This window comes from Bactrocera latifrons, unplaced genomic scaffold (assembly GCF_001853355.1).
Source record: "Bactrocera latifrons isolate USDA-ARS-PBARC rearing strain unplaced genomic scaffold, ASM185335v1 scaffold_32, whole genome shotgun sequence".
In the NCBI taxonomy this organism is placed as follows: Eukaryota; Metazoa; Arthropoda; class Insecta; order Diptera; family Tephritidae; genus Bactrocera; species Bactrocera latifrons.
Window position 1 is genome coordinate 118,373 of NW_017536852.1, and position 25,417 is coordinate 143,789.

General features: G+C 38.8%; 1 protein-coding gene across 5 annotated transcripts in view; it reads left to right on the forward strand.

Moving 5' to 3' along the window:
* LOC108971053 (double-stranded RNA-specific editase Adar) overlaps positions 1–25,417 on the forward strand; it is a 156,336-nt gene that overhangs the window by 62,632 nt on the left and 68,287 nt on the right. For all 5 annotated transcript variants that reach the window (XM_018936848.1, XM_018936846.1, XM_018936847.1 and 2 more), the window contains exons 2-3: positions 589–682; positions 997–1,151. In XM_018936848.1, the coding sequence (XP_018792393.1) occupies positions 622–682; positions 997–1,151 (216 nt within the window). In that variant the 5' untranslated portion in view covers positions 589–621. The remainder of the gene's footprint in view (positions 1–588; positions 683–996; positions 1,152–25,417) is intronic.

Consider the following 25,417-nt stretch of genomic DNA (forward strand, 5'->3'; position numbering starts at 1 on the left):
TCAACCGATTTCAATGAAATTCGGTATATAATATTTTCTTAACACCGTGATGACATGTACCAAATATGGGTGAAATCGGTTTACAACCACGCCTGAAATGTCGATTATCACTTTATCATGCGAGAGTATAAAATGTTCGGTGACTCCCGAACTTAGCCCTTCCTTACTCGTTTTTTAAATGTATTAATTATGATTTTTATTGCTATTTTGTCGCTACACCAAACACTAATGCAAAACCTTACCTAAAAAAGCTCCGCTAATATTCGTATTTAATTAAACTAATTATAACCTAAGTGTACCTTTTTATATAATCGAATGTTTTCTTATCTGTACGTACTCATAACTAACTGTAAAAAGCGACCAAATAAGCCAAAAGCCGCTGTAGTGTACTACTAACTGTAAAATCTAAATGTGTCACCTAATTATCTTGATTATATAGATCTATGTATATGTTTGCATTTGTCTGTGTGTATTTGCATTGTATGCCACCATACATAACTAGATATTTATCCATAGCAACCAGAAATCAAATTTAATTGAACTCGATTTTTCTCTTCTCTTCAAACGCATGCTCTCCGCCACGCGCAGCCTTTACTACTACCAACACCAGATCATCCAAATATGAATGGCTACAGTCGCAAGTCACCGTCGAAGCGTCGCTATGAGGGCTCGAAGTATCCGGGTAAGTGCACTACAATATAACTGTATTGGAGCGGAAGTTTTCTCGTTTCCTTCAGACTAGCTAGCTAGCTAACTAACTGGCTGTCGGCCGCCTGCTGCTTGACAAGCTAGCTGGGTGGTTAGCTTTCTGGCAGTATGAGGTGCATAAAGCCGTTTTTGTTATACATAGTCTTGTTGTTGGCAGCGATGCTTTCAAGTGCTTCCGCTTTTGGGGTAATTAATTTGTTTTTGTATGCGTTGCATTTCTATTTTTAAGTATTTATTATACATTTAAATACGATTTTTTGCATTCTTTTTGCCCGTTTTTGTTGTTAGTGTTGCCGAAGAAGAAGCCACGTACGGGCAAGGAGCGCATACCGCAACCGAAGAACACCGTCGCCATGTTGAATGAGCTGCGCCATGGCTTGGTCTATAAGCTGGAGTCGCAAACCGGTCCGGTGCATGCACCGTTATTCACTATATCCGTTGAGGTGAGTGTGGCGAATATACATACATACATATATTTAAATTTTTTATTCAATCCGTTTTATGTTGTTCTCTCCGTAAGCACTTAGTTTTTTGCGCGCTCTCGCCTGTGTCGTTGGCGCTTCAAATGTTTCAATTTTAATGAAATCTGCATCATCGCATTTGAAGTGGCGCGTAGCTCGAACGGTTGAGGAGCTGAAGGGTGCTTTTAGCTGTAGCGCGCTGCCAAAAAAATTTTTCCGCATGCCACGAATTTTTTTTAGCACTTTTTGTTGCGCGTGTCTTCGCGTTTGGCTGGAGCGTTTGTGGGTGTCGGCGCTAAACACTGCATTTCGATCAATACTTGCGCATCGCATTTTACCGTTTTTTGCCGTTGTTCGGTTTACACGCTTTCATTGCTTAGCGTGTTTTTGATATAAATTGATTGCAACACCTCCGCGTGCACTAAATCTTCCATGTTGAAGTATGTTAGTGTCTCTCGCGTATTACTTTTTTATAGATTTCGCTTGCTCTTTCCATTTTTCATGTATTTTTTTATATACTAAACATCGCAGCTTTCCTCGCAGCTCTCGTGAATTGGTTTCCTCTTCAAGCTAGCTGAATGCAGCTATTTTTCTTTCAATGGTTTTGTATATCCTTTTGAGAGATTTTCACATATATTGGAAAATGAAAGATATTTAGCCTCACTGGCGTTAAAAATGAATTTTCTGTGCGTCGTCTTCAAGGAATATAAAAATGGAAATTTTTTGTTCAAATTAAATATTTATTCATACAACCACTGATTCCGATCGTTCAGTTTGTATAGCAACTATGTGCCACAGTGGTCCAATATCGGCGGTTTCGACAAATAGCAGCCTCGTGTGCGAAATTTTAGACAGACGGAGAAAGATAAATCGACTCAGCTCGTCATACTAATCACTTATGTACAGTAGCTACAGTCGCATTGGTTTCAATACTTGGTCCATAGACATTTAATCTTTATGACACTTTGAATACATTTCGGCATGTTTTCAACAAAATTTTGAATATGATTTGCGAGGATTTGTTAACACTCATATTGTACACGATGCTATAGCTCGTTTATGTTTCCAGTAGTTCTTTAATACTTTCTTAGCCATATTTTTATTATCGCCCACGAGTTCTGCTTTGAGTTGAGATCAGGGGCCGGCCACTTCATTAGCTGAAAATGCTCCAGAGATAGCTATTTCTTAACTACTTTGGCGGTGTATTTTGGTTCCCCGTTCCCCGCTCAATTCGACGAAGTCTGGTAAATTGGTCAGAAAAATGTTTAAATAGTTTTATTTCTTCTTTATAACAAATTTTTTTTGTTCAAATAGACTGCTTTCTTTATTATAACAAGTTTGTTTAAAGAGGACCAATATGCCACCATATAAAACAACCCCATCCCATCAAATTGCCTCCTCCGTGTTTTACGCTTTCCATTACATAATGCCTTTTTTTTTTTGGAGTTTTGGAGAAATTAGTCACCTGAAAACATCTTTCTTAAAGCTAGCAATGCTATTTGTGGAGAAATGCGATCTCTAAAGAAAATACAGTTCACCAGTTGAGGAGTTCACCAGTCGAGGTTTTGCCAGTTCTACACCCCAAGTGCGAGTAGATCCCTATGTATTCGATCTTTCTATTGTATACCTAATCGTACTTTCTTCCATTGTTCACCCATGGGTCTCGAATGGAGTGAGCCTTTCGCTGGAGCATAGTCTTCACAAAACCAATCCCGCTTCGCTTCTTTTTCTGCTTTGGAAGGCTTTGTGCTGACGGATCTCTTGTTAAGATAATTTATTCGTTGTTATATTCTTGGATAAATTATTCTTTACCGGAAAATAATATATATGAGTCAAATAAGTATTGAAATTGAAGACTGAAAGCCTAATATGCATGAAAAATTAAATTTCGTCAATTGAAAAAGCTCTAATTAGAAATACTTACTCCAATATGACTGCCGAAAGGCAAAAAATAGTTTGAAAAAATAATTTAGATATAAATTAGAGATCGATGAACCTCTCAAGATTTCAAAAAGTGTGCTGTCGTTGTTTGGTGATCTGATGCAGATCTTAGATAGACAGATCTTGGTGAGAGTATGGGATTTAATAGTTATACTCGATTTGCCAAACCCTTGATAGTTGTGAATCGAACAAACAACTGATATAAAAGCTATAATTTAATAATAATGAAATAGTGAACAGTTTTACCACTTTATTATTAGCTATCTTCGATTCGCCAAACTTTGCAGTGTCTAGTAATTTTCCCAATAAACTGACACCATTTTTGTATGCCATTTAAACCATTCAGTCTAGTAAGACTGGTCTGTAACATTGATGATAGGGGTTACACATACGTTGCCTTTTTTATTCCGGTATTGAAAAGCAAAAACAAATTTTAATCACAGAAAATCGCTTAACTGTTTTTCAAAATAGTCTAAATTGAGATATATAGTGCATATACACTTTAGCATGCGTTTGAACCAATTGTTGAAACATTTGTGCCACTTTGATTGTAAACTGCCACAGGGGTTCTAAAGGCATCAACCGCCTCTTCAGGTGTCGCAAAATGTTCACCTCTTAGTTTATTTTTCAAATTTGGCAATAAAAAGAGGACTATACGGTGGAGAACTCATTAAATCGATATTTTAAGTGCTCAAAAATGTCAGAGCGACTCCAAACTGAACTGACCTTTCAATTGCCTTTAGATTTAAACCACAGCCACCACGAATCTTCCCAAAGTGCCAAACCCACTGAGCAGATTGCCACGAACTCCAAGAGCTAACTGTTATCGATAGACCACCCATCAAACTCAATGACTGGTGACATTTGTCGCTTGAATATCAAATGCCTTTTCATTAGAAGGAATATCTTTCAAAGTCTATAATCAGTTCAAGCTGAGTATTATAGCACTATTTGCTGATATTTGAGGCAAGCCAAGTAACAGACATACTGCATATTTTACTTTATTCGCCTCTTACGGCAGTCATACCTGACAGCGGGCACAATTCTCCGTCTGCCCATACAGTCGACGACTAGCTATTTTCGGGCTCATACGTACAAATTCACTACTCATCATCTGACACAATCCCATATGTAGACGTGTTTCGAAGCACCGCTATTGTATTTTGATGCAATGTTGCTGAGCTAATACACGTCAAAAGTTGTAAAAAATATATTTGTGATTTAATTCCAACATTTTTTTGGTTGAGGTGAGTATTTTAAGTTACTGTAAAAAACACAAACAGCAGTCGTGTGTCAAAATGTCAAACTTTACGATAGCGTTGTGGTTGGCAGATTGCAACACTAAGGTTGCCAAATCCCATAAATTTCGGGAAGGCATATATCGAATTCAACTCGTTAACTTTGTTTTTTAATTTTACATGTCATTATTCTACGAAATAGCGAACAGAAAATGATTGATTTCACCAAGAATACAAATCAAAACCCACAGATGCTTGACTCCTGATTCTTTACACACTTAACCTAAATTAATGACAGTTTGATATCCATCATTACTGATGGATAAGCTGACAGCTTGGACTCGTTGCGGCTGTTAATTAACTTAGATGAAGTCGCTGTGTTGTTGTTTATTGCCTACGAAAGTCGGTAAGATGATATTAAAATTTGCTGACATTTAAGGCACAATTTATCACAAACACAAAGACACAGACATTGGCAAGAGTCAAAGCAGCTTTTAAGCCCTTCATTTGTGGTCAGTTAAATGAAGAGCTAGCTGATGAATGTATAAACTTGGGTTTCATATTTCTGAGCAAACAAGCCTCTTAAAAACCACAGCAAAAGCACTTGTTCATCAAGCAGTGTGTGCTAGAACTCTGAGAGCAGCGTCGCACACTATGACCAATGCCACGCTAGCCGCCAAGCGAGTTTATACAAGTATGTATGTGTCTCTCTGTGTATGATAATAAAATGCAATCGTTTCAAAGAATCATTTCCGTTCATTGAACACAACAAACATTATTCAAGCAGATAATCCTCAGAGCTTGTGATCGCATTTCAAAAGTTATTATGCCGTCGTTATGCCGTTACCACGTGTATGCTCTAAACGTACATATGTTTGTATACAGTTAGTTATTGTCCTTGCTGTTGTCCGCAAAATACTAATTAACCTTAATGCTCGTGTGGTCAAATGCATGTCTGTCTTCATATGTGTCAATGTGTTTGTTGGTTTTTGTTGTGTGTTGCTGCTTTTAATAGCTCGACATGCCATTCGCTGCCATATTCGTATTATCTTCGATTCCTGTCGGTGCTATAAATAACCCACACAAATATTGAATAATAAATTGGCACAACGGGCAAACACAGTCGGACGGACGTTGAGCAATGCTGATTTACATAGATATTTACATATTAAACATCTCGCTTACAAATAGGCGGTTCGTCGACACATCGACACCGAATGGTGTACATTTGTATATAGATCGAAGGACACAACTGTCTCTTCATTTTTTTTTACGCGTAGATAATATTCTTGCGTTAAAATATTTGATTACAGCAATTGGTGTTTCAACACCCAGCTAACCTCACTTTTTATTAAGGATTTATGAAGGAATTAGAACAATCGACTACTTGAATTATGGTCACAGTCTGCTTGACAGTTTATTATTTCATGGGTATATACGGATAGCTTAGGTTAGGTTACGTTAGTCTGGTAGGCCAATGATACCAGATGGAGTTCAGTTACTAGCTCCATGAGGAGTAGTGACCTTTTAGGATGCCTGCGCTTGACACGAATTTCTACTGATTATGTGACCTCACTATGGATATATCTTAAAGTGTATCGTACAGTGGGGACCCCGGAGGCCACCGGGATGCGGGACAAGTGTACCAGAGATGCTCTCGATCTGTCAGCCAGATTCTGCGGGCGTGAGTCACGACCAGACAGTGAACAGTTTCCGTTCATGTCTAGTGCCAATATGAATTTTGTGTACTTCTCATCTACCGTATTACACATGACTCTTTTAGCTTTGCACCCAGATAGTTTGTTCTATTACCATTCTTGGCATTCTCTTCCATTATTTCATTACCCTCATTGACTTTGGGACCTGGCACTCAGTTGAAGTGAAGTTGCTTACTTCTGCCAACACTTTCTACTGCTGCCCTGTTTCCCAAGATACTTCCGGCCGATATGCGATAAGAGGAAACTGCCTGGATTGTTGCTTGGCTGTCTACGTATATGTAATTTGACTTTTGACTTACCTGCAGGTGTATTAGAGACAAGCTCCACGGCTTTGGCAATAGAAAAGAACTCAGCTTGAAATATACTGCAAAGGCCCGGCACTTAAAAGGCTGCCTTATACCTAACTCAGGACAATATATGTTCGCACCAACTCCATCGTCCATCTTCGATCTATCCGTATAGATATTTAGACTGTTGCGGACAGATTTTCGCTTTCCCACTTGAAAATTGGAAGCATGTAGCTGGTGATTGCCAAACCGCACGTTCTCACCGAGCTATTCTCGAAGGTTCTATATGAAAATTTCCCCCCAGCTAGTAGTCGTCCCGCCGATTTTGCTGCGCAGTTTTCAGCAAAAAGGTCTGTAGGTGCCAGGTTTGGTGCCAGTTCAACATCCGCCATCGGAGTTGTTCTTAAAGCTCCCTTTATGCATAAGCCAGCGAGCATCTGAACCTTTTTCATTGGCTTCCGGTATGAGAATTTCTGTACTCCTGTCCATCATACTACTGTTCCGTAGAACGGAATTTCTCTTACAATGCTATGTAGCACCAGTAAAGAGAGTGCCCCCAGGTTGTGCCGAGCATCTGCCCACACGTATATAAAGCATTGATAGCCTTTCTCACTCTTTCTGTCCAAGACTATCCCAAAATATTTGGTACAAGCAGATCCGTTTTCTCCGGGTTCAAACACAGACCACAGAATTGTCTATAGATACCCAACCGTTATTAAGATTCCAATGTCGTCCGCATATGCCAATATCCATGAGTATATATATATATATCACGAATGTTAAAAAACTTTCCGTTATAGAGAATCTGCTATGAAAAAAAAGTTGAATAGTCGGTGTGTTCGATTCGCCACTTTTCGTTTACATTAGAGCTCTGCTCCTTTATCTAAAAAATTACAAAAAAAAAAAAGCAATAACAAAGTGTTTTCATTGATTGCAATACAAAAGTGTATGTGACTGCCTCTTAAAGTGAGTCTTTTGATTTGCTCTCTGCACTCGTTATACCAATTTATTGCATTTATACCAGTTGAGTCTGAGTGTTTGAGATATCAATCTAAAATTTTGCACATGTGCTTGTCTTGCAAAGAAATTACTTATGTGTCGGAAATGCGGATATCGGATGTCTATAGCATATAGCTGTCATACAAACTGAACGATTGGAATCAAGTGCTTGTATGGAAAATTTTTTCATTTGATGAGTTATCTACCCAAAATTTGGCATGGATTATTGTCTGAGTAAATTACACAATCTCCAAAGCAATTTTTTAGATCGGTTCACTATAGCATATAGCAGCCATACATATTGAACGATCGGGATCAAGACCTTGTATAGAAAAATATTTTATTTGCCGAGATATCTTCATGAAACTTTGCATGAATTATTATACAAATGAACAGCATAACACCCAAACAAACTGTTCAGCTCGGACCACTATAGGATATAGTTGTCATACACACCGATCTATTAAAATCAAGTTCTTGTATGGTATAATTTTTTATTTGGTTTTGTCCAAGTTGGCAGGAACTGGTATGAATTCTGCAAACTTACCACATACCTATTTTGAACTAAGTGTTTTAAAGCGGTTATACAGTTATATGCAAACATTTTCACAATAATTTGCATGCATTCCTTACATACAAACACATAGTTACATGAAGGAGTGCGAACAAACGGATTGCGTGTTCACTGACCACAAACTAGTTACAGCACTGCGAAAAAATATTTCGTATGCAATTGCATACATACATACGCAATAAAACGAGTAACAACAAAGGGCAGTCAAGCGAGCGCTTGCCTTTCCTTTAATTCCTCATACTCATACACATGCGTGCAATTGGCTGTCGAGCAGGAAAAATTCGCTTCCATTTGATATGTGTGAAATATGGTTTTTAAAGCCTTAACGCGGTTGTGAGTATTTAAAAATAAAAATGGCAATTGAAAAAATATTTACATCCTCAATTACCATATGGACATGTTAATCCGGTTGCGCGCACTTTAAAATCGACATGCATTCCATTAACTTGACGGAAACATTTATATTCTGTTAAAAAATGGAAACAATATGCTCGACACCGCCGTAAATTAAGTTGTAGTTGTGGCTGGGATTCATGCAAGCGGTACAGTTAAAAATTTTTTTTTGGCTTCTTGGTGTTAAGTTCATTATTTTTGTTGTTGATTTAAGTTGCGTAATGTGTGTGCGTATTAAAAGTTCTCTGGATATAAAATGCCAATTTCGTTATATAGTAGTTCTGGTGATATGTCTAGGTTAGATTAAGCTGTTGTTAGCCACCTTTAGTTTTCTATATAGACTGTTCAGCCGTTCTCTACACTCCTGAACCAGTAGGGATTTGATCTCGATAAGTATGGTTCGACACTACCTGCAGCGCGGTTTATCTCTACGCACCGACTTATGGTAAGTACTTCTGAAATGAAAATGTTCGGAAAACTTCCCATAGGTATGGAGAGTTTGGTGTGTGGCCCTGCCACTCCTACGTTTTTGAGCCGTCGGTGTACCAATTGATTGTACTATCCTTAAGCAGTAGCTCGAGAGTGAAATCATTCTATTCAGGCTTACTGCTAAGGGTAACCTTGAACTTCTTGGTGAAGTTTACCTTTTTTGTAATGCTGTCCCTTGGGAGAAGAGTCAATAGTATTACACCACTTAAGTTCGTCATCCGCTGTGATGCGATTACATTATCACTGCCACACCCCTCTGCCGTCATTTGAAGCAGTTTGAGCCACCTTCAGCCAGGTGAAGTGGTGTGAGCTGAAGCATGACTTGAAGTGCTGCCGTCGGGCATATGCGCGTGGCACCCGTGTACAACTACCCGACAATCCTTAGTTTGCAGTTTCAGCATTTATTGCACACCATTAGTGCTTTAGTAGCTTTGTGCATAGTGGAATTCAGCGTCAACCAATATATATCATCTCTACCCCTCTGTCCCCAAAGGTTAGGTTTCTTCGAGTAATGATATTGAGCTCAATCCCACTGCTCCTCCTATTAACTAGGTTTAAACTCCTTCTACTAAGTCGCAGAGAGTGTCCTCGAATTTGCCTCTAGCTATAATAACAATGTCACCCGCATATCCTTGACAGCAGATCCCATTATCAGTAAGCAGAACTAGTATGTCGTCTACAACCAGTTCATAACAGGGGGGAAATCACTCCACTATTTGAGCAGCCTGTTGTGGTGCTGGGACGAACGGTTTCAGCTATACTGGTGCCAGTACGGTCTCTATCGATACGCACCGCTGCTGCCACATTTAGTTTTTCCAGTGCTCTGGCTACGTTTTTGTGGGGCGTGTTTTCAAAATTATTTTCGAAGTCTATCAAGGAGCATAACATTACTTTCCTTCTTCCCAGCGAACTCTGTTTCTCCGAAGTTAAGTGATACTTGTAGTTTTTTGTGTCTGTGGAATATATAAATATAATGGTTACCTACTGCATAATGGGTGTAAATGAGACTACTTTTTGAGGGAAAAAATCTTGATTTAGTCAATAATGAATAATATTCGGGCCTCCAAAAATGTTTTTCTGTGTTTGAGGATTCTGTTGAAGCCAAATATAGATTATACTTAAAAACTGATGTCGAAATGTTGGAAAATCACTTTATCGCCCTCCATCGCAAATATTTGCTTTGAACGATAAAAAAAAGTTAAATAAAAAAATCTGTAGCTTTTAACTCATTTTTAAAGCGCTATCCACCCATTAAATGCATATTGACGAAAATTATGCCCGCACTCAATGGATGCGCTCTGCGATTTGCGGGCGATTAATCAAGTTTCGAATGAACGAAAAGTATTTGCGCGAATTTGGCAAATGCAACGCGAGATAAAAGCTCCAATAAATTGTCATGTTTCATTGAAATTCTCAGTGTATATTTTTGTACAATTTTTGACAGTTTCTGCACCCCAAATAAGTATTGGGCTGCGAATGCAAATGGGCAGATGTTGCAAGCGCTCGCATGCGGCGCGAATAAATCAACGAACAAAGCAGGGAGCATGCCCCAAAGCGCTGCGATTAAGCAAGCGAAGAGTCATGAGAGTGACTGATTTTGATCATAATTCATTTAAAATGCGAATGACACCTGCAGACGTCAATTGATATAACGGTAATAAACGTGGCAATAAGATTTGACGAAGGGGAGAGCAAAACCAACAACAACAATGACGCAATCTGCAACCGAAATTGCTGCAGCTCGCAAATGAATCACAAATAGAGCGCGACGCACACACACAGACGCATTTGGGGAGGCACACAAACATAGACACACATATGCAGGAAAGCACATAGTCACATACAGACATATAGTACATTTGCAAATTGCCGTCATTATTTGTTTGTTTGTGCTGTTGACAGTGTTGCCACAAGTGAATTATGCCGGCACCTCATGTGTTTATATTTATATGCTTTCGAAATTTTGTTTGTGTTTGTTTTGGTTGTCGGTTATTTGCACTTTTTGTTTTTGTAAATGTAATTTTGCACAGGGATATGAAATATCAATTGGCGCGGCGAATTGCCAGCTCATTTGTGTCGCTTTTAATTGATTGCCGCCAGCATTTGTTCAACGCAAAGTTTATCTGCTGATTTTGGCATACAGAGAGGGCAGGAATTTGAGGACTGAAAAGCTGTGCTAATTTCAAGTAATTGCATGTATTTGCAATGCTATGTCAGTTTATCTAAAAAACGTCAGAAACTTTTCTAAATTTATAAACTGAGTTTATATGAGAAGTTTTATGGATTCCAAAAATGGCTTCAATCAACTTCTCCTGCTGATATGCAAACCTTACTTTCACAGACCAATATATATGTATATATATTATATACAGGGTTTGTTCTGAAAGTAATAGGACTGAAACGATTTAAAAAATCATTACAATTCTGTAAAAACTATCAAAATAGGCTCCTTCTGTGTCGATGCAGCGTTGCCAGCGCGATTTCCAAGTATTGACGGCATCACGGAAGGCATTTTCCGACATATGCTTGAGAGCCGAGAGGCATGCTGCTTGGATCCCCTCTGTCGTCGGTTGCCACCCGAAAGATTGTGTCTTTGTCTCGGGAATATACTCAATGAACTATAATACGTCACTTGTGATTACTTTTTTCAAAAATTGGGAGTTACTTTCACACATGTTGAAATTTTCTAGTAAATTTAACATGTGGGCAATTAAACAAATACTTAGTCTACGGCGCCACCGAAATCCACCACTTCTTTCTAAAGCAACATCTGAGTAAGTCTGCTTGATCATATCAAACGTGTCTGTCGCAAATGTACCGAGTTTCACACAAAATTTAATCGCGTTCCTCTGCTCTAACGAACACTGCATTTTCGGCTTGCACCACTCACCGAAACACGTCGCGCGAAAATGTTTGTCCTGACTCTCCAGGTGCTCGGAGGCTACTGATCAGCCGCTCGTTTGTTAGCTAGGAACGCCCTCTATTGAATCCCGTGGTTGCGCGCAGTACTATTACTTTCTGGGCAAATCCTGTATATACACCTTCATAGTAGGTGATAAAATTTGACCCAGACAAACAAAAACAAATTTTGATTACGTCCTTCAAAATAGACTCCTTAGCAATTACAAGAATATCAAAGTTTAATTTATTTCTCCGTACTCTTATTACAAGTCTCGGCTGTGATGGCCTCCAGTGCCTTCAGCGCTATTAGCTAAATTTGTCGACAATATATTTATGAACCCATGCCTCGTCATGTAATTTGATGTGTTTGGTGAATGCAGGGTCCTCAGTTACGATGTCAGGCATCTCCTATGCTCTACTCTATTCAAAGTCGGTTCTGTAAAAGATTCAGGTCTTTTGGTACGCTTTATACCCAAAACGTTAGCCAAATGTATTGAGCCGACCAAGTGTTGCTGATATCCTCTGGTATCTCTCTGATGCCAACAAAACGATTTTCAATTACTGTCTTTACCTTCTACTGTTACTATTATGTATGGAGATCAGACTTTACACGAAAAAGCAACACTTGGTTTCCAACCGCCAAAGTGAACGCAGCCTCCCTTGCGATATAATCTATTTCTTTTAAATAAACTGTGTTACCATAATCATTACTTTTATATATATACTTAAATAAAGGACCATCCTAAGAAAAATGAAAAATTAATAGTTAAAAAGCTTTCACACAGGTCGCACTAATTTAGGTGAAACAATTAAGGGGGTTGGATTCCGAACGCAGTTTAAACGGACCACTCCTAGTCAATTTTAAACAGGTGATTTATATTAGCTACTATATATGACTGGAGCGTTTCAATAGCTTTCTCAATCAAGCTTGTTTAACTTACATATACATATGTATATTTAGAGAGAGAAGAGGTAGAAGTGAAGAGAAGAGAGGAGAAATAGAGAGAGAGAGAGGAGAGAGAGAAAGGTAAGGCAAATCACAAAGGAAAAAAACCAAAGCTTTTTGCATTTTATAATTACGTTCGGGTTATTAAAGTGTTAGCTAGTTGCTAAAATTAAAATTTAGTTTAAGTAGTTTCATTGGGGTTATGTTACTTCTTCGAAATCCTACAATAATTCAACATTTTTTGTATGTAAACAACGCCGAAACGTTAATTGCTAATAAAAATCTTGCAATCCCGATATTTGTCGGGACTACAGTTGTTAATCCCGAAATTTCGGGATCGTGCACTTTTACTACATAACGTCTTTTAAGAGCTCGAATTCCTGTTTTAACCCGTTATTTTTTTTAAATCTTGATTTTTCCGTCACTGCAATAATTAAACTCGAAGTTTCGGGGTCATGCAATTTTATTACAATACAAGATTTGTAATTCAAATACCAGTTTTATCTCGTTGCTTATTTTAAATGCCGAAATTTTCGATATTCCCTGTTTTAAGCTGTTGCATTTTTTTAATCCCGAAGCTTTTCGGAACTGCAGTTGTTAATCCCCAATATTCGGGATCATACACTTTTAATACATAACAAGCTTTATTAACTCAAATTCCAGTTTTAACCCGTTGCTTCTTTTAAATCCCGAAATTTTTCGGGACAGCAGTAATTAATCCCGAAATTTCGGGATCATGTACTTTTACTACATAACAAGCTCAAAAGCTCAAATTAAAATTTTAATTAGTTGCACCAAGTTTTATACTGATGACTTTTTACTTTATCCAGTAAAACATGTCACTTAGTGTGGTGACAGATGACATTCTGACTGTTAAATTATTTTGCAGCAGAAACTATTAGAATTTAGGGCTAAAGTACTACGCTTTACGCATTTCTCAGGTACACTTTAAACTTTTGACCATTAATTCTTGTTCCGGCTGCTGAAATTTACTTCGAACTTTGCGCTCACAGAGTTTCGGCTGCTACTCGTAATTTTTGTTGTTTTCCTCTAAAAAGTTTTTAGTATTTCTTAGCTCTGTAATTTCACTGCGAAGCTGAAGTTGCAGCAATACACCGAAACGCACTCATGCCGACAAACATACAGACAGACACACATACATCGGTGGATTATGTATTTGGTTTTGCATTTCGGCATATTTTCTGCAGTCATGAATGGAAGCAATAAATTTCGAAGAATGTTTTGTTGCGTGAAGCCGAAACGCAGTCGAAACAGTCATTGGTGTGTATGTGTATGCGGTGGCAACCGTTTAAAATTCGCTTGTGGCAAGTGTGAAGGGTGCAACCCGTTTACCAGCACAGAAATTACCCAAAATATTAGGCGGTTTGTGTAGCGAGCTTTCGGGCTGCAAGCAATAACAATTTGTGTCACGAGAGGAGTACGAGGTGGTGAGCGTGTGTGTGTGTGCGTGAAATTCGTATGTTGTTGTTGATTATGGAAATGAGCGCCACACGCAATGCAGCGCACTCCCATGCAAGTGTATTGGTATATATCCGTGCGTGTTCGTTTGCCTTGCTCGGTATCCAAAGCAATCAGTGTCAGCCATGACAGTTGCAATAAGTTCCACGCACATCTGCTGGCTAAGGGTTCACGTAGCGCCTGTATGTGTGTGTGTGTGTTTGTGTAGCGGTTTTTTGTTAGGCTCCTGATTATTTGTATTGTGTCTTGTATAAATTGTTATCTCTGGCATTGTTATTATGCGGTTAGCTAGTAGACTTTTGTGTTTCCTGCGTTGGTTTTGTCTAGTGCCAGTCACCGGAAGTGATATAAAACAAACAATAGCTAACTCTAAATGTTTTTTGTTTTTGTTGTTGTGGCAATCGCAAATAAATCGAAGCCATAAAACTGGATTTCATTTTTAATCATTTTCTGATAAAAATCTCTCGATTAAAGCCCATTTCTGCAGATATGAGAAAGGATATTTTTGGTTACAAATTAATTAAAATGAATTTATATAGTTATTTGGACTACTAAAAAAACTCAAACAACTTCAAATTTATTGCGGAATGTTTATTATGACTCGAAAGACATTCTTTGGCATTTACTTTTTGACCGCAGCTACGTCTCAGGTGGTCGATCCGTTCGAGTTTGAATCGAAGCAGGATTGTCCGCATAGACTTTATACTTTACATATCCTCCTAGTAAAACGTGAAATTATCTGCGCACCGAAGTGTTCTGTCAATAAATCCATAGCTTGATGCGATGTGTGGGCAGTGGCGCTGTTTTGTTGAAACCAAATTTCGCCGAAATCACGAGCTTCATATTCAGACATCAAATAGTCTATTATTATCGACGGTTACGTTCTCACCGGCATCGATTTTGAAGAAGTATGAACCGTTAATTCCAACGGCCCACAAACCACATAGCTCTTGAGCCTCTTCAGGTTGCTTTTCGACCCAAATGAGGCAAGTTTGCTTGTTTACATACCCATTGAAAACGTTGGATCTTCTTGGAACTTTTCAAGAGCCCAGAGAGCGAAGAGACATTTCTTAGGAAGGTCGAGCGGCTTTATCTCTTGCACGCGCTATATTTTGTACGCTTTCAATTTAAAAACTCGACGTAAAATGCGCCTAGTCGTTCCATACGTCCGTCCGAGTTGCTGAGAATGGCGCCGAATCGACTCTCCGTAGTCTTCGAGTATACAACAGCTATGGCTGCTGTATTTTCTTCACTGCATGCGGGACGTGGTCTATTCAGTCGAATATTATCCCATAATCATTGCTGGGTCTCAAGATCGGTGAAGGTCTTGCGAATAGTTTCAAGTCGTTAGAATCGTCCAACTTGTACCCGAGTTCAAGTTATTTTCTGAAGATTTGTCATTCTGCGCCATCTAGTTGGTCATATATGCCGATCGATTTCTGCTTTTATACTTCTATTTCTATCGAATAGAAGGATACATATGTATATCGTTACACAAATACTCCAAATTATCGACAAAGTTTTTTCAATAGCTCTTGAAAGTAGAAGGTAAATGGATTTATGTGATTCTACACAATTATGTAGAATAAGACAGACGGTCGCCAATCTTTACCGAAGTGGATTTATTCAGATAATGATCATTATTCTGATTATTCTAATAATGATTAATATTAGCCTTCATAATTGCTATTCCTCTATTCTTCCATCTTCGTTTTGTTCCAATTTTATTTAGTATGGAAGTGGTATCTTTGGTAGGTCACTGCCTTAAGCGGTTGAGACCTCTTTACTGTGCTCTGTTTGAAAACAATTCAGCTTTAGCAAGTCTTCCACGATCTCTCGACCGTGTTTGAAGACTTTGTACTACTTGCAGGCTTATTTTTTTTGAAGAAAATTGAACCATCGTAAGCCTTTTCCAAGAAATACAAAAATTTTGGAAAAAAATTGTATCCAACGAGCTCACAGTCACTTAAAATCTGTAATTAATGAAGTAATACTTCAATTATGCAATATATCAGCAAACATATAGCTCATTTCCACACTTTCTATGTTAATACCTTGGGGATTCCATTTTGAATTTAGCAGCGCGCCGAAATGTAGGCAACGCATAAAACAACATTTTGTAGTATTCGGAGGTAATTAACCCATATATTTATGACTTTCCACAGATGAAACATAAACGAATTAGAGAAAGTAGTAAAATTAAAATTTATAAATAGTTAACGCATTTCGTGCGATTATAACCATAAAAAAATGCATTCAAGTACTTTGTGATTAATGCATAGTGAGGCATAATTGAGCGAGATTAAATAAGATTTTCTGTGTTGCCTCATTTGTTTTGATTAAAATCTTAATTTATAATATTTAATTTGCACAAAATTCCAAACGGTACATCGAATAGCGGAAACAGCGGAAAATTAATTGAGAACTCACCGCGCATCAGCGCTGCGGTGGCCGCCATCAGCATTAGCTTCAGCAGAGAGCACTTGTCACGCAGGCACTCCGTCACTTTTCGGTTTCTGATTTTCACTTCTCGATTCTCGTGTGCGTGAGAGTGTGTACATGTGTGTGTGTGCAAGTGTGCAAGTGTGCGCTATGTTCACACGCCAACCCACGCCATGGAAACGCTTTGGCGTACGCCCACGCTGCTTGCGCTGCCAAGTTATTACAAGCAATTAAATTCCGAATCGGCAGTGGCCATCGGTAGCGCGATTTCAAATGGAAATAAATGAATTTAAAGCTTTGCTGCAGCGCCGCGGTTGCGGTTTTCATAATTAATGTGGAAAAATTTATTCAAATATGCGCCACTGTGTGGTTGAGAGTATCTGTGTGTGTGTGTGTGTGTGTGTTTGTGCTTTCTGCTTATGTGCTGCATTTGGTCAGCGAATGTCAGCGGAGCGCGTCAAATTACACCGGATAAATGGTGTGTGACGCCTGACACCAAAAACAGCAAAATGTAGGATGGCAACGCGAGCAACGAAATCGAAATTTTGAGGTGTTTTTGGTTTGCGAATAGTGTTGACTGTTGGCGGATGTTGAAGTGAGGGTACACCCACCGAACACTTAGATTTGTTTAGCTTAAGTATTTTCTTTTTTAGAAATTTGCAATTTTGCTCCTTTGGAAGACTGTATTTCGTGCTAAAGAAATTGCATGACATAATATTACAAATCGATTCAGTTCAATTAATTTTTCTGAGGTAGAAATACTGTGGCGTATTACAAATTTGTCAAGCCGGTAGTCGTCGAATCAGCATAGTGAATTCATAGATTTTGTTGGTTTTGTGTTTAAGAATCATCGGATGTTGTCATCGTCCATGCCGTTGCTCGTGTTGGTAAAAGTTATTCTGCGTTGGATTTCAAGAGTGACAATATTGTTGGTGTTAATAATGGTTCCAAGATAGACGAAATTCTTCCTGAGACGGGTAATTGGTATTCCAACTTCTTCATGGTCGGGCAATGGAACGTCTATTCCATCGTTATCGATTGCCCTCCATAATTTTAGTATGCTCCGGGCATCGGTCACCAAATCACCTTTGGGGGTTTGAGAAGAGTATGCTACGGTCTTGAAACCTTCTATTAGTCGCCGCATCTTTTCGTAGAATTTTCGAGCATTACCCCTGTCGATCGTACTTTGCGATGTAGGCAACCTGTTTTCTCTCCGCTGCGACACGGCACTCCTCGTCGTACCAGCAGTTCTTTTGCAAATTCCGACAACCAATGGTTTCGGTTGCAGCTGTAGATAAGGAGTTTGAAATACCGTAACTTATACCGAACTGTTGACGTGTGCTCTCAGAGAGCAGGCGTGCAAGTCGAGTAGAAAATCACACACATCTAAAACTGGAGATGTGTCTTCCGTTCCGTCTATCACAACATGATCGATCTGGTTGGTGGTTTTTCGATCCGGAGACAGCCTGGTAGCTTGATGTATCTTCTTATGCAGGAATCTAGTAGTACTACAGATAACAATATTTCGGGCCCCGGCGAAGTCGTTCAGCCTCAACCCATTTGGAGATGTTTCCTCGTGGAGGCTGAATTTACCGACCGTGTTGCCAAAGATACGTTTCTTGCTCACTACGGCCTTAAAGTCGCCAAGCACAATTTTGACATTGTAACGGATGCAGCTCTTATAGGTGCGCTCCAAACGCTCTAGAAAGCATCTTTGTTCACATCGTCCTTCTCTTAAGTCGGGGCGTGGGTGCAAAACAACGATAGGTTGAAGAACTTCGCTTTGATGCGGATTGTGGCTAGACGTTAATCCACCGGGGCGCATGCCAGTGCTCGACTTCGGAGTCTATCTCGCATCACGAATCACCCACCGAATTTGCGCTGCTTTATATGGTCACTGTAGTAAATGCCACACGCACCTACCATCCTCCGTCCTTGTCCCGTCCATTGCACTTCCTGGACGGCGGTGATGTCAGCCCTTACTCGAACGAGGACATCAACCAGTTGGGCATCGGCACCTTTCCAATTAAGTTACCAGGTATTCCAGGTGCTGGCCTTTACTTCGTAATCCTTAACACGTTTACAGGGGTCATCATGGGAGCGAATACTTTCATGCGAGACCATTTTGTTCTTTTTTTTTGGTAGTATTTTTTACTTGGCAGGTCCCAAAACCCTGCGCACAACCCTTTGGGGGGATGTTTCGTCTTCACACTTTAGCTCAACTTAAAACGGACGTTTTTTTGACTACCAAGAGAATACTTGGTCTAAAACCAGAAGTCAGGAGCTGCTTGAACCTTGTAAAAGAATCTTTTCTGGCCACTACTAAGTGAATGGCAATCAGAGAACTTTTCTCACTTGCGTGAACTTCTACTCATAGCTCCATCCACTACTTGGTTCACCCGTTACAATGAATTTATGCGTACTATATATACTAAGGACATATCACGCTGGCGATCATGACTATTGCAGATAATCCGTTGAAACATATTCGTTGGGTAAATTATTCGAAAAAATGCAAATAAATTGTTCATAAAAGTAACACATGCACTTATTTATTATATATTATGTACCTTGTGTATATATTACATATATGTACATCTACATGCTGATATACTCACACAGCCACATAATATAATACACCGCTGCAAGCCATGGCAGGCACTTCAGCATTTAAAATTTTTCAAAATAAATATTTGTTGACTGTATTTATTTTAGTTGCACTTGAGTAAATACAAGCACGCACACACACATACGTATATATGCGCGCTGGCATAGCAGTGAAAGCCGCTGCCTGTGCTACCTTGGGAGCATTTCAAAGTAAGCAATAACCGTAACTGAAATTTGTTTAGATGCAAATGTTGACGTTGAGTACACTAATAACTTTTTGCAAGATAAAAAAAAAAAAAAAAAAAACACACACACACACACACACACTTTTATATATGTCTGTATATGTGATGCATACATGTATGTGTTGGAAAAGTTATTTGCTCGATTTTGTGCAAGTGCATTTCTTTTATTTTACATTTGCGCTGTCATATTGCCACACACCCACACATGCTCAGCTGTGCACTCATGGCTCTCAGACACTTGTGTGAGTGGACATCCGCCCATCAGAACTTAGACGCACCTAAAGCACTGCCGCAAATGGTAATCACTCTGCGCCAAGCGTGTGCCGCACGCCCCTCCGACCCTCACACACCACTTTAGTTGCATTGTGAACAGTTGCAACACGATGGCGCTCGCTCGCTTGTATAATGCATTTCATATCCTTTTATGCTCTGAAATGCAAATGTCAGCTTCCGTTGTGCTGCGAATCACTTCAATCAAGGTTGTGTGTGTGTGTGTGTTTGTGTGAAGGGTGTGCACTGTTGCCTGTGGCCCCACCAAGCGCCTCCGTCACCCATGACAAGAAATATATATGTATATGTGTGTGTGTGTTTGTTGTTGTATTTATTTTGTTGTTTTCAACTTACCTGCGGCTGACTTTGGTGTCACACACGTTCACATACACACACACCCACATTCATTTCTATGAACCACTTGCTCACATACAAATTAACTTTTTGTATGTGCAACAACAAAAACAATAACAATAACTACAACAGTGCAATGCAGCGCTCGAGTGCCACGCGTCACTTGAAATATTGTCTTGCAAATTCTAATGGCTTTCATAGCCTCACATGTACATGTGTGTGTGTGCGTGCGTGTGACGCTACTGCACTGAGCCAAAAAATTATGCAAATCCGATCGCAGCGTCATGCCCCTACACGTGTAAGAATTGCATCGACAAACTATTGCGTTCAGCGGGAAAAAAGTGCCTGCGACCAAGACCAAGTATTTATGGTGGCATGAAGCAAGCATGTGAAATATTTAAAGTCAAGTAGATACCAGCGCATAAGTATGTACAGCTATGTGCTTGATAAAAGCAGCACCAGCGTGCTTTTATTTAATTTATATATAATATTTCGAACAACGGTACATGTCAACATAACTTCGTCACTCAGTGAAAGTGTAAAGGAAAGCTGCATTTACATTCTGTTTTACATATAATTGCTCAGCAGCGCCATCTAGTTATCCATGCTTGCATATCGAATCTTGAACTTTTTCGCTCACACGTCGATTTATCGAAGAGTTTCGACTATGTCTCTTCCCAAATTATGCAGAACGTTTTAAAAAAAGTAGCTAAACCTTAAAAGTTCCTAAGAAGGATGTTGCAAAATGTTCGAAAAACCTCATAGTGAATTATTTCATGACCAAAAATCTAATGTATTCTCTCAGAAAATTCCTACCTTAAAGCTTGCTTGTTCCTTAGTAGCCGACTCTCTGTGTTTGTACATTAAATGCAAGTTTGAGCACTAGTAAATTTTTAGAAGAAAAAAGATGTTTAATGAAGCTAGAAAAAGAAACTAAAAATTACTTAGCTGAGGTTGGGTAAATAGACTTATTTTGCATGATGCCACGAATAATCCCACTTGAATAGCTGGAGATGTCCATGTGTTGTCATGTCCAGAACTGCTCGGTATGGATTAAAAAAAAAAAAAAACCCGTGGTATATCGACAAAGCGCCTAGAGCCCGCCACAAATATATTCAGATGTCTACTCCTGACAATTGGCCCGGTTCGAAGAACGTGTGACAATCGGGGAGCTTCAAACTTAGTCTACCGAAAACTGGACAATGTTGGATAAACTGTCGAGATGTTTCCATCTTATCTTCCTCCATACAACTTTGACAAGTTGTGCTCTCCAAAATTCTTTATCCAGGCAGCTCGAGTGTCAATGGGACAGTGTTCAGTTCTGACTTTGCCCGAGTGCGGGGGAACAACTGCTCACATTTTAATGGGATTTTGCTAAGGCTGCACTTTCTGGTGAGTTCATCAACTTTACACGACGATTCCGCTGTGGCTAGGAACCCAGACAAGCTTAATATGAAAATAGCTTGATGTTACAGCTAGTGAGATTATTCATTCCAAGATTAGCTTTGAGTTTACTTTCAGCGAGCTTAAGGGTTGTATAACAGCTCTGCTATAGAAATAGATAGATACCTCCCTAAAAGAAGTCGCATCTTCGTCAAAGTACATTTGTTGGCTTAAAAGCTGCCACTGCTGCTTGAAAAATGCTAAACAAGAGTTGATTGCGAGCTCCCGATCGAGTATTTTACTCCAATCTTCCTCTTGCACTTGAATCCCTTCGTGAAAAACCTCACTGCGCCTCTTTTCACCACCCAAATATCGCTCGGAGGTGCATATTGACTGGAGAAGATGCCACTCCACTTGGAGTAGGTTCTTAAATTCGATGGAAGTTTGTTTTTTTTTCATAGCGTCGGCATAATCTAAATTCTTTGACTACGATGGGTGAAGAATTTTGAACTTTTGAAGATTTATAAATCTTACCTATCAATCAATCTTCTACGAGAAACTAAAATAAATAACCGAAAAAATTGAATTTGGAAACCAGAATTCGTCTCCAGTGTCCTTATATTAAAACAAGCCGTACTGTAATTCTTCGGCATTGGAACCAAATACAAAACTTATTCCAAACATTCATTCCTATACGATATTGCTTGCACTGCTCTTTTATGCCTCACAACTGTACACAAACAACTCGACAACCAATCTGCATATGTAATTAGTATGCAGTAACTCTCACCTTGATGTAGTGTCCTTGACTAATACCACAAAACAACACTTTCACCGCAAACACTTTGGTTTCGGTTGAATATTTGCCAAGAATTTTTTTGCGCTGGCAATAAAATGAGAATATGCAATTATCTTTAAACGGGAGTATTTATTACACAGCATAAATTTTAAAGATTATTGGCGCTAGAGCCAAAATTATTAGTTAGAACATTTTATTATTTAATTTTTAGGGTAAGAACATTAACAGCCACTAAAGAAAATAAGAAGGCAGGTAAAAAATTTTCAAGTGACTCGTTTTCGGATGGCTCTAAAGCAGGCAAAGGAGGATTACATTGATTTATTTTGGAACTGTTAAACCTATTGATAATGAAAATTTCAAAATTTGACAAACTCTTTGTAAAATAGATATCTTGGGAACTATAAAAATAAAAAAAAAATAAAAAAATATTTTGTATGAAATAAAAAAAATACTGAAAATAGTTGTTTTGCTCGATGAAACCCATGTAACCTCCTAAGCTGCAATCTCACTAGATAATCCCTTTGTGGAGAAGGCCGCTTTATGATGTCATACGTTCTTATTTTTTAGTTTCCATGAAACTTTTTTTGCTCAACCTTTTTGATAGAACTCTGTATGCTTTTGGCAATATTTCGCTAGCAGCTCCATCCATTTTCTAGAAGTTTTTTCAGAACTTTTAACCTCCAGTATCTATATTGTAACTATAATCTATATAATCGTAGTATCCAGTTCAAACTATCATTGCATTAAAGTAGCTCTGGTCTATCATGTCTTTAAACCATAAAAAATATTCATACATAAGTGTGTTTACACAATTCTTTCTGAACTTTGTCAAATTATTACTTTCATAACAGTTCCCCTTTGTTATTTGACGTATTTCAGAATCTGCTTGAACAATGTTTTACTCCAACATATTCAAAAGGCGCTTTCATATATCTTTTACGAGTATTTCGGAAAATGGGTGTTAGTAAAATCTCTCTCTACATTTAGCCTCATATTCTTAGCTTCAGAATATCCCTATAAGAAGTTGGTTACATTTGTATATTTCGAAAAAGAGTTTCGGTGAAAGATCTCTGAAAATGAAAGCTCTCTCAACAATTAGTCTCAGAATACCTTTATGAGAAGTTCGTACTTAACTGTGTTTCGAGAATGGAGTATCATTTCGAAAATAAGTGAAAGCTCTCTGCCAGTAAAAGCTCCCTATACAATTAGCCACACATTCTTAGCTTCAGAATGCCCTTATAAGAAGTTTGTGACTTAACTGTATCTCGAAAAAATAGTGTCGATGAAAGCTCTCTGATTGTGAAAGCCTTATGAAAAGTTTGTTACTTATCTGTATTTCTAAAAATGGGGGTCAGTAAAAGCTCTCTATACCATTAGCCCCACATTCTTTGCTTTAGAATATTCGAAAAAGGGGTGTTAGTGAAAGCTTTCTGCCAGTGAAAGCTCTCTCTACAATTAGCCCCATATTTTAAGCTTCAGAATATACGTACGAGCAGTGTTTTACTTAACTGTATTTCGAAAAAGGAGTGTCAGTAAAAGCTCTTTGCTTTTGCAAGTTTTCTCTACAATTAGCTCCATTTTTTTTTTTTTGAATAATAATAATGGACGAAATAATATATGGACGAAAAAACCGCACCGCACTCTCTAATATTCAAAGGCTAAAATAAGCCTCTCCGGACCACTCGATGGCCTAACATCAAGGTCAAGTTTTATTTAATATATAATCTAAGCATTTCATCTAACAAAAGCACATTCAGACCACATATTTTTGGCATGAAATTAGAAATCTGCACATGTCCCACCAGTGTCAACTTTCCTTTGCCACAACTATTTTTGCAGGTGTAAGCGTCACGAAAATCAATTGAGCAAAAAATAAAAATATTAGAAAGCGCAAAAAGGCAAGAACGCAGGCAGAGAAGACAATATGTGTACGTGAGATTTGCGGCCAAGATGCGAGCTGAGTGCTCTGCCCACTTACTTGTGCGCACGAAGAATAGATAGAAAAGCTGAATAGCGTTGATGAAGTGCTGCAATCTGCCACTGCTTGCTCTCCGCTGCTGCTGCCACTGTCGCTTGCTTTTGTGCGCCGATGAGGACTGTCATTTTATGGAAAATTTTCAAATTGCATACACGTTCAAGTATGAATGGGGAATGTGTATGCGCTCAAGGACTCTACCAATACGAGGTGATACTTGTGTGTGGGCGTGACTTTTAAAGCTTTAAATACCATGTAGCTGCGCTTTCATGCCTCCATGCTCCGCGCGGCGTATACGATATTCGCATTCGTAATATTAAATAAAGCGCAACGTCATTTGATTTCCTATTTCCGGTGTCTAATATTTCATCGAGCGCAAAAAACAAAAACATTGCCTTATTTACATGCGGGAAACGCGAATGCAATCGCGAATATGCGCTCGACTGCAGCGCGAGTTCATTTATTGATTACGTGTCAATTTGTTTATCTGTCGTAACCGCAACGGCAGCGTTTTTGGGTCACCGAACACTATGCAACGTGCCATGATGCGCCTACATGTGTGGTTCTGAGAGGCCAACAGACCTGCATTTTGCTAGAGTTTCCCTTTTTGCCCGCGGTGCACCCAAGTGCACGTGCTCATTTGTGGAGCCCAATATTCATGTGTATTTGTTGGCACACTCCATCATCATTGAAGTGAATTTACGATTCCGTTTTTTCGGCAATAAAACCATTTCGCCCGATTTATATTGTGCGAAATAAGCGAAGCTGTGTTGGTGTTGTGTGCCGGTCTGTCAAGTTGGCATGCATGTGGCTAGGCTGCGCGCCGTAAAGTATGCAAAAAGCTGATTTTTGGTCCGCAGGCAGTTGGCCGAGGATTGATTTCACGGCAACGCGTTGTTCATTTCCGGTTTATTTATGCGTGTGCAGCACCGTTATAGTCATGTTTATCTCAGTTGTGCCATGTCCCGCAGTAACAAACAGACGGCAATACGCACACGCATGTTTTAATTTCGTTATTTAATGAACATACTGGTATATATACATCTTTTATCACTCTAGATCTCTTTTTGAGGCTTAGTATTTAAGAGAAGTTTTTTTTGAAAGACTCTTAATTTTTTATACTTTTGTAAAATATTGCTGTAGAGCACAATAGTTTTGTTTTTCTAAGTACTTGTGTAATTTTATTTATAATTTAAAAATATGTTTTT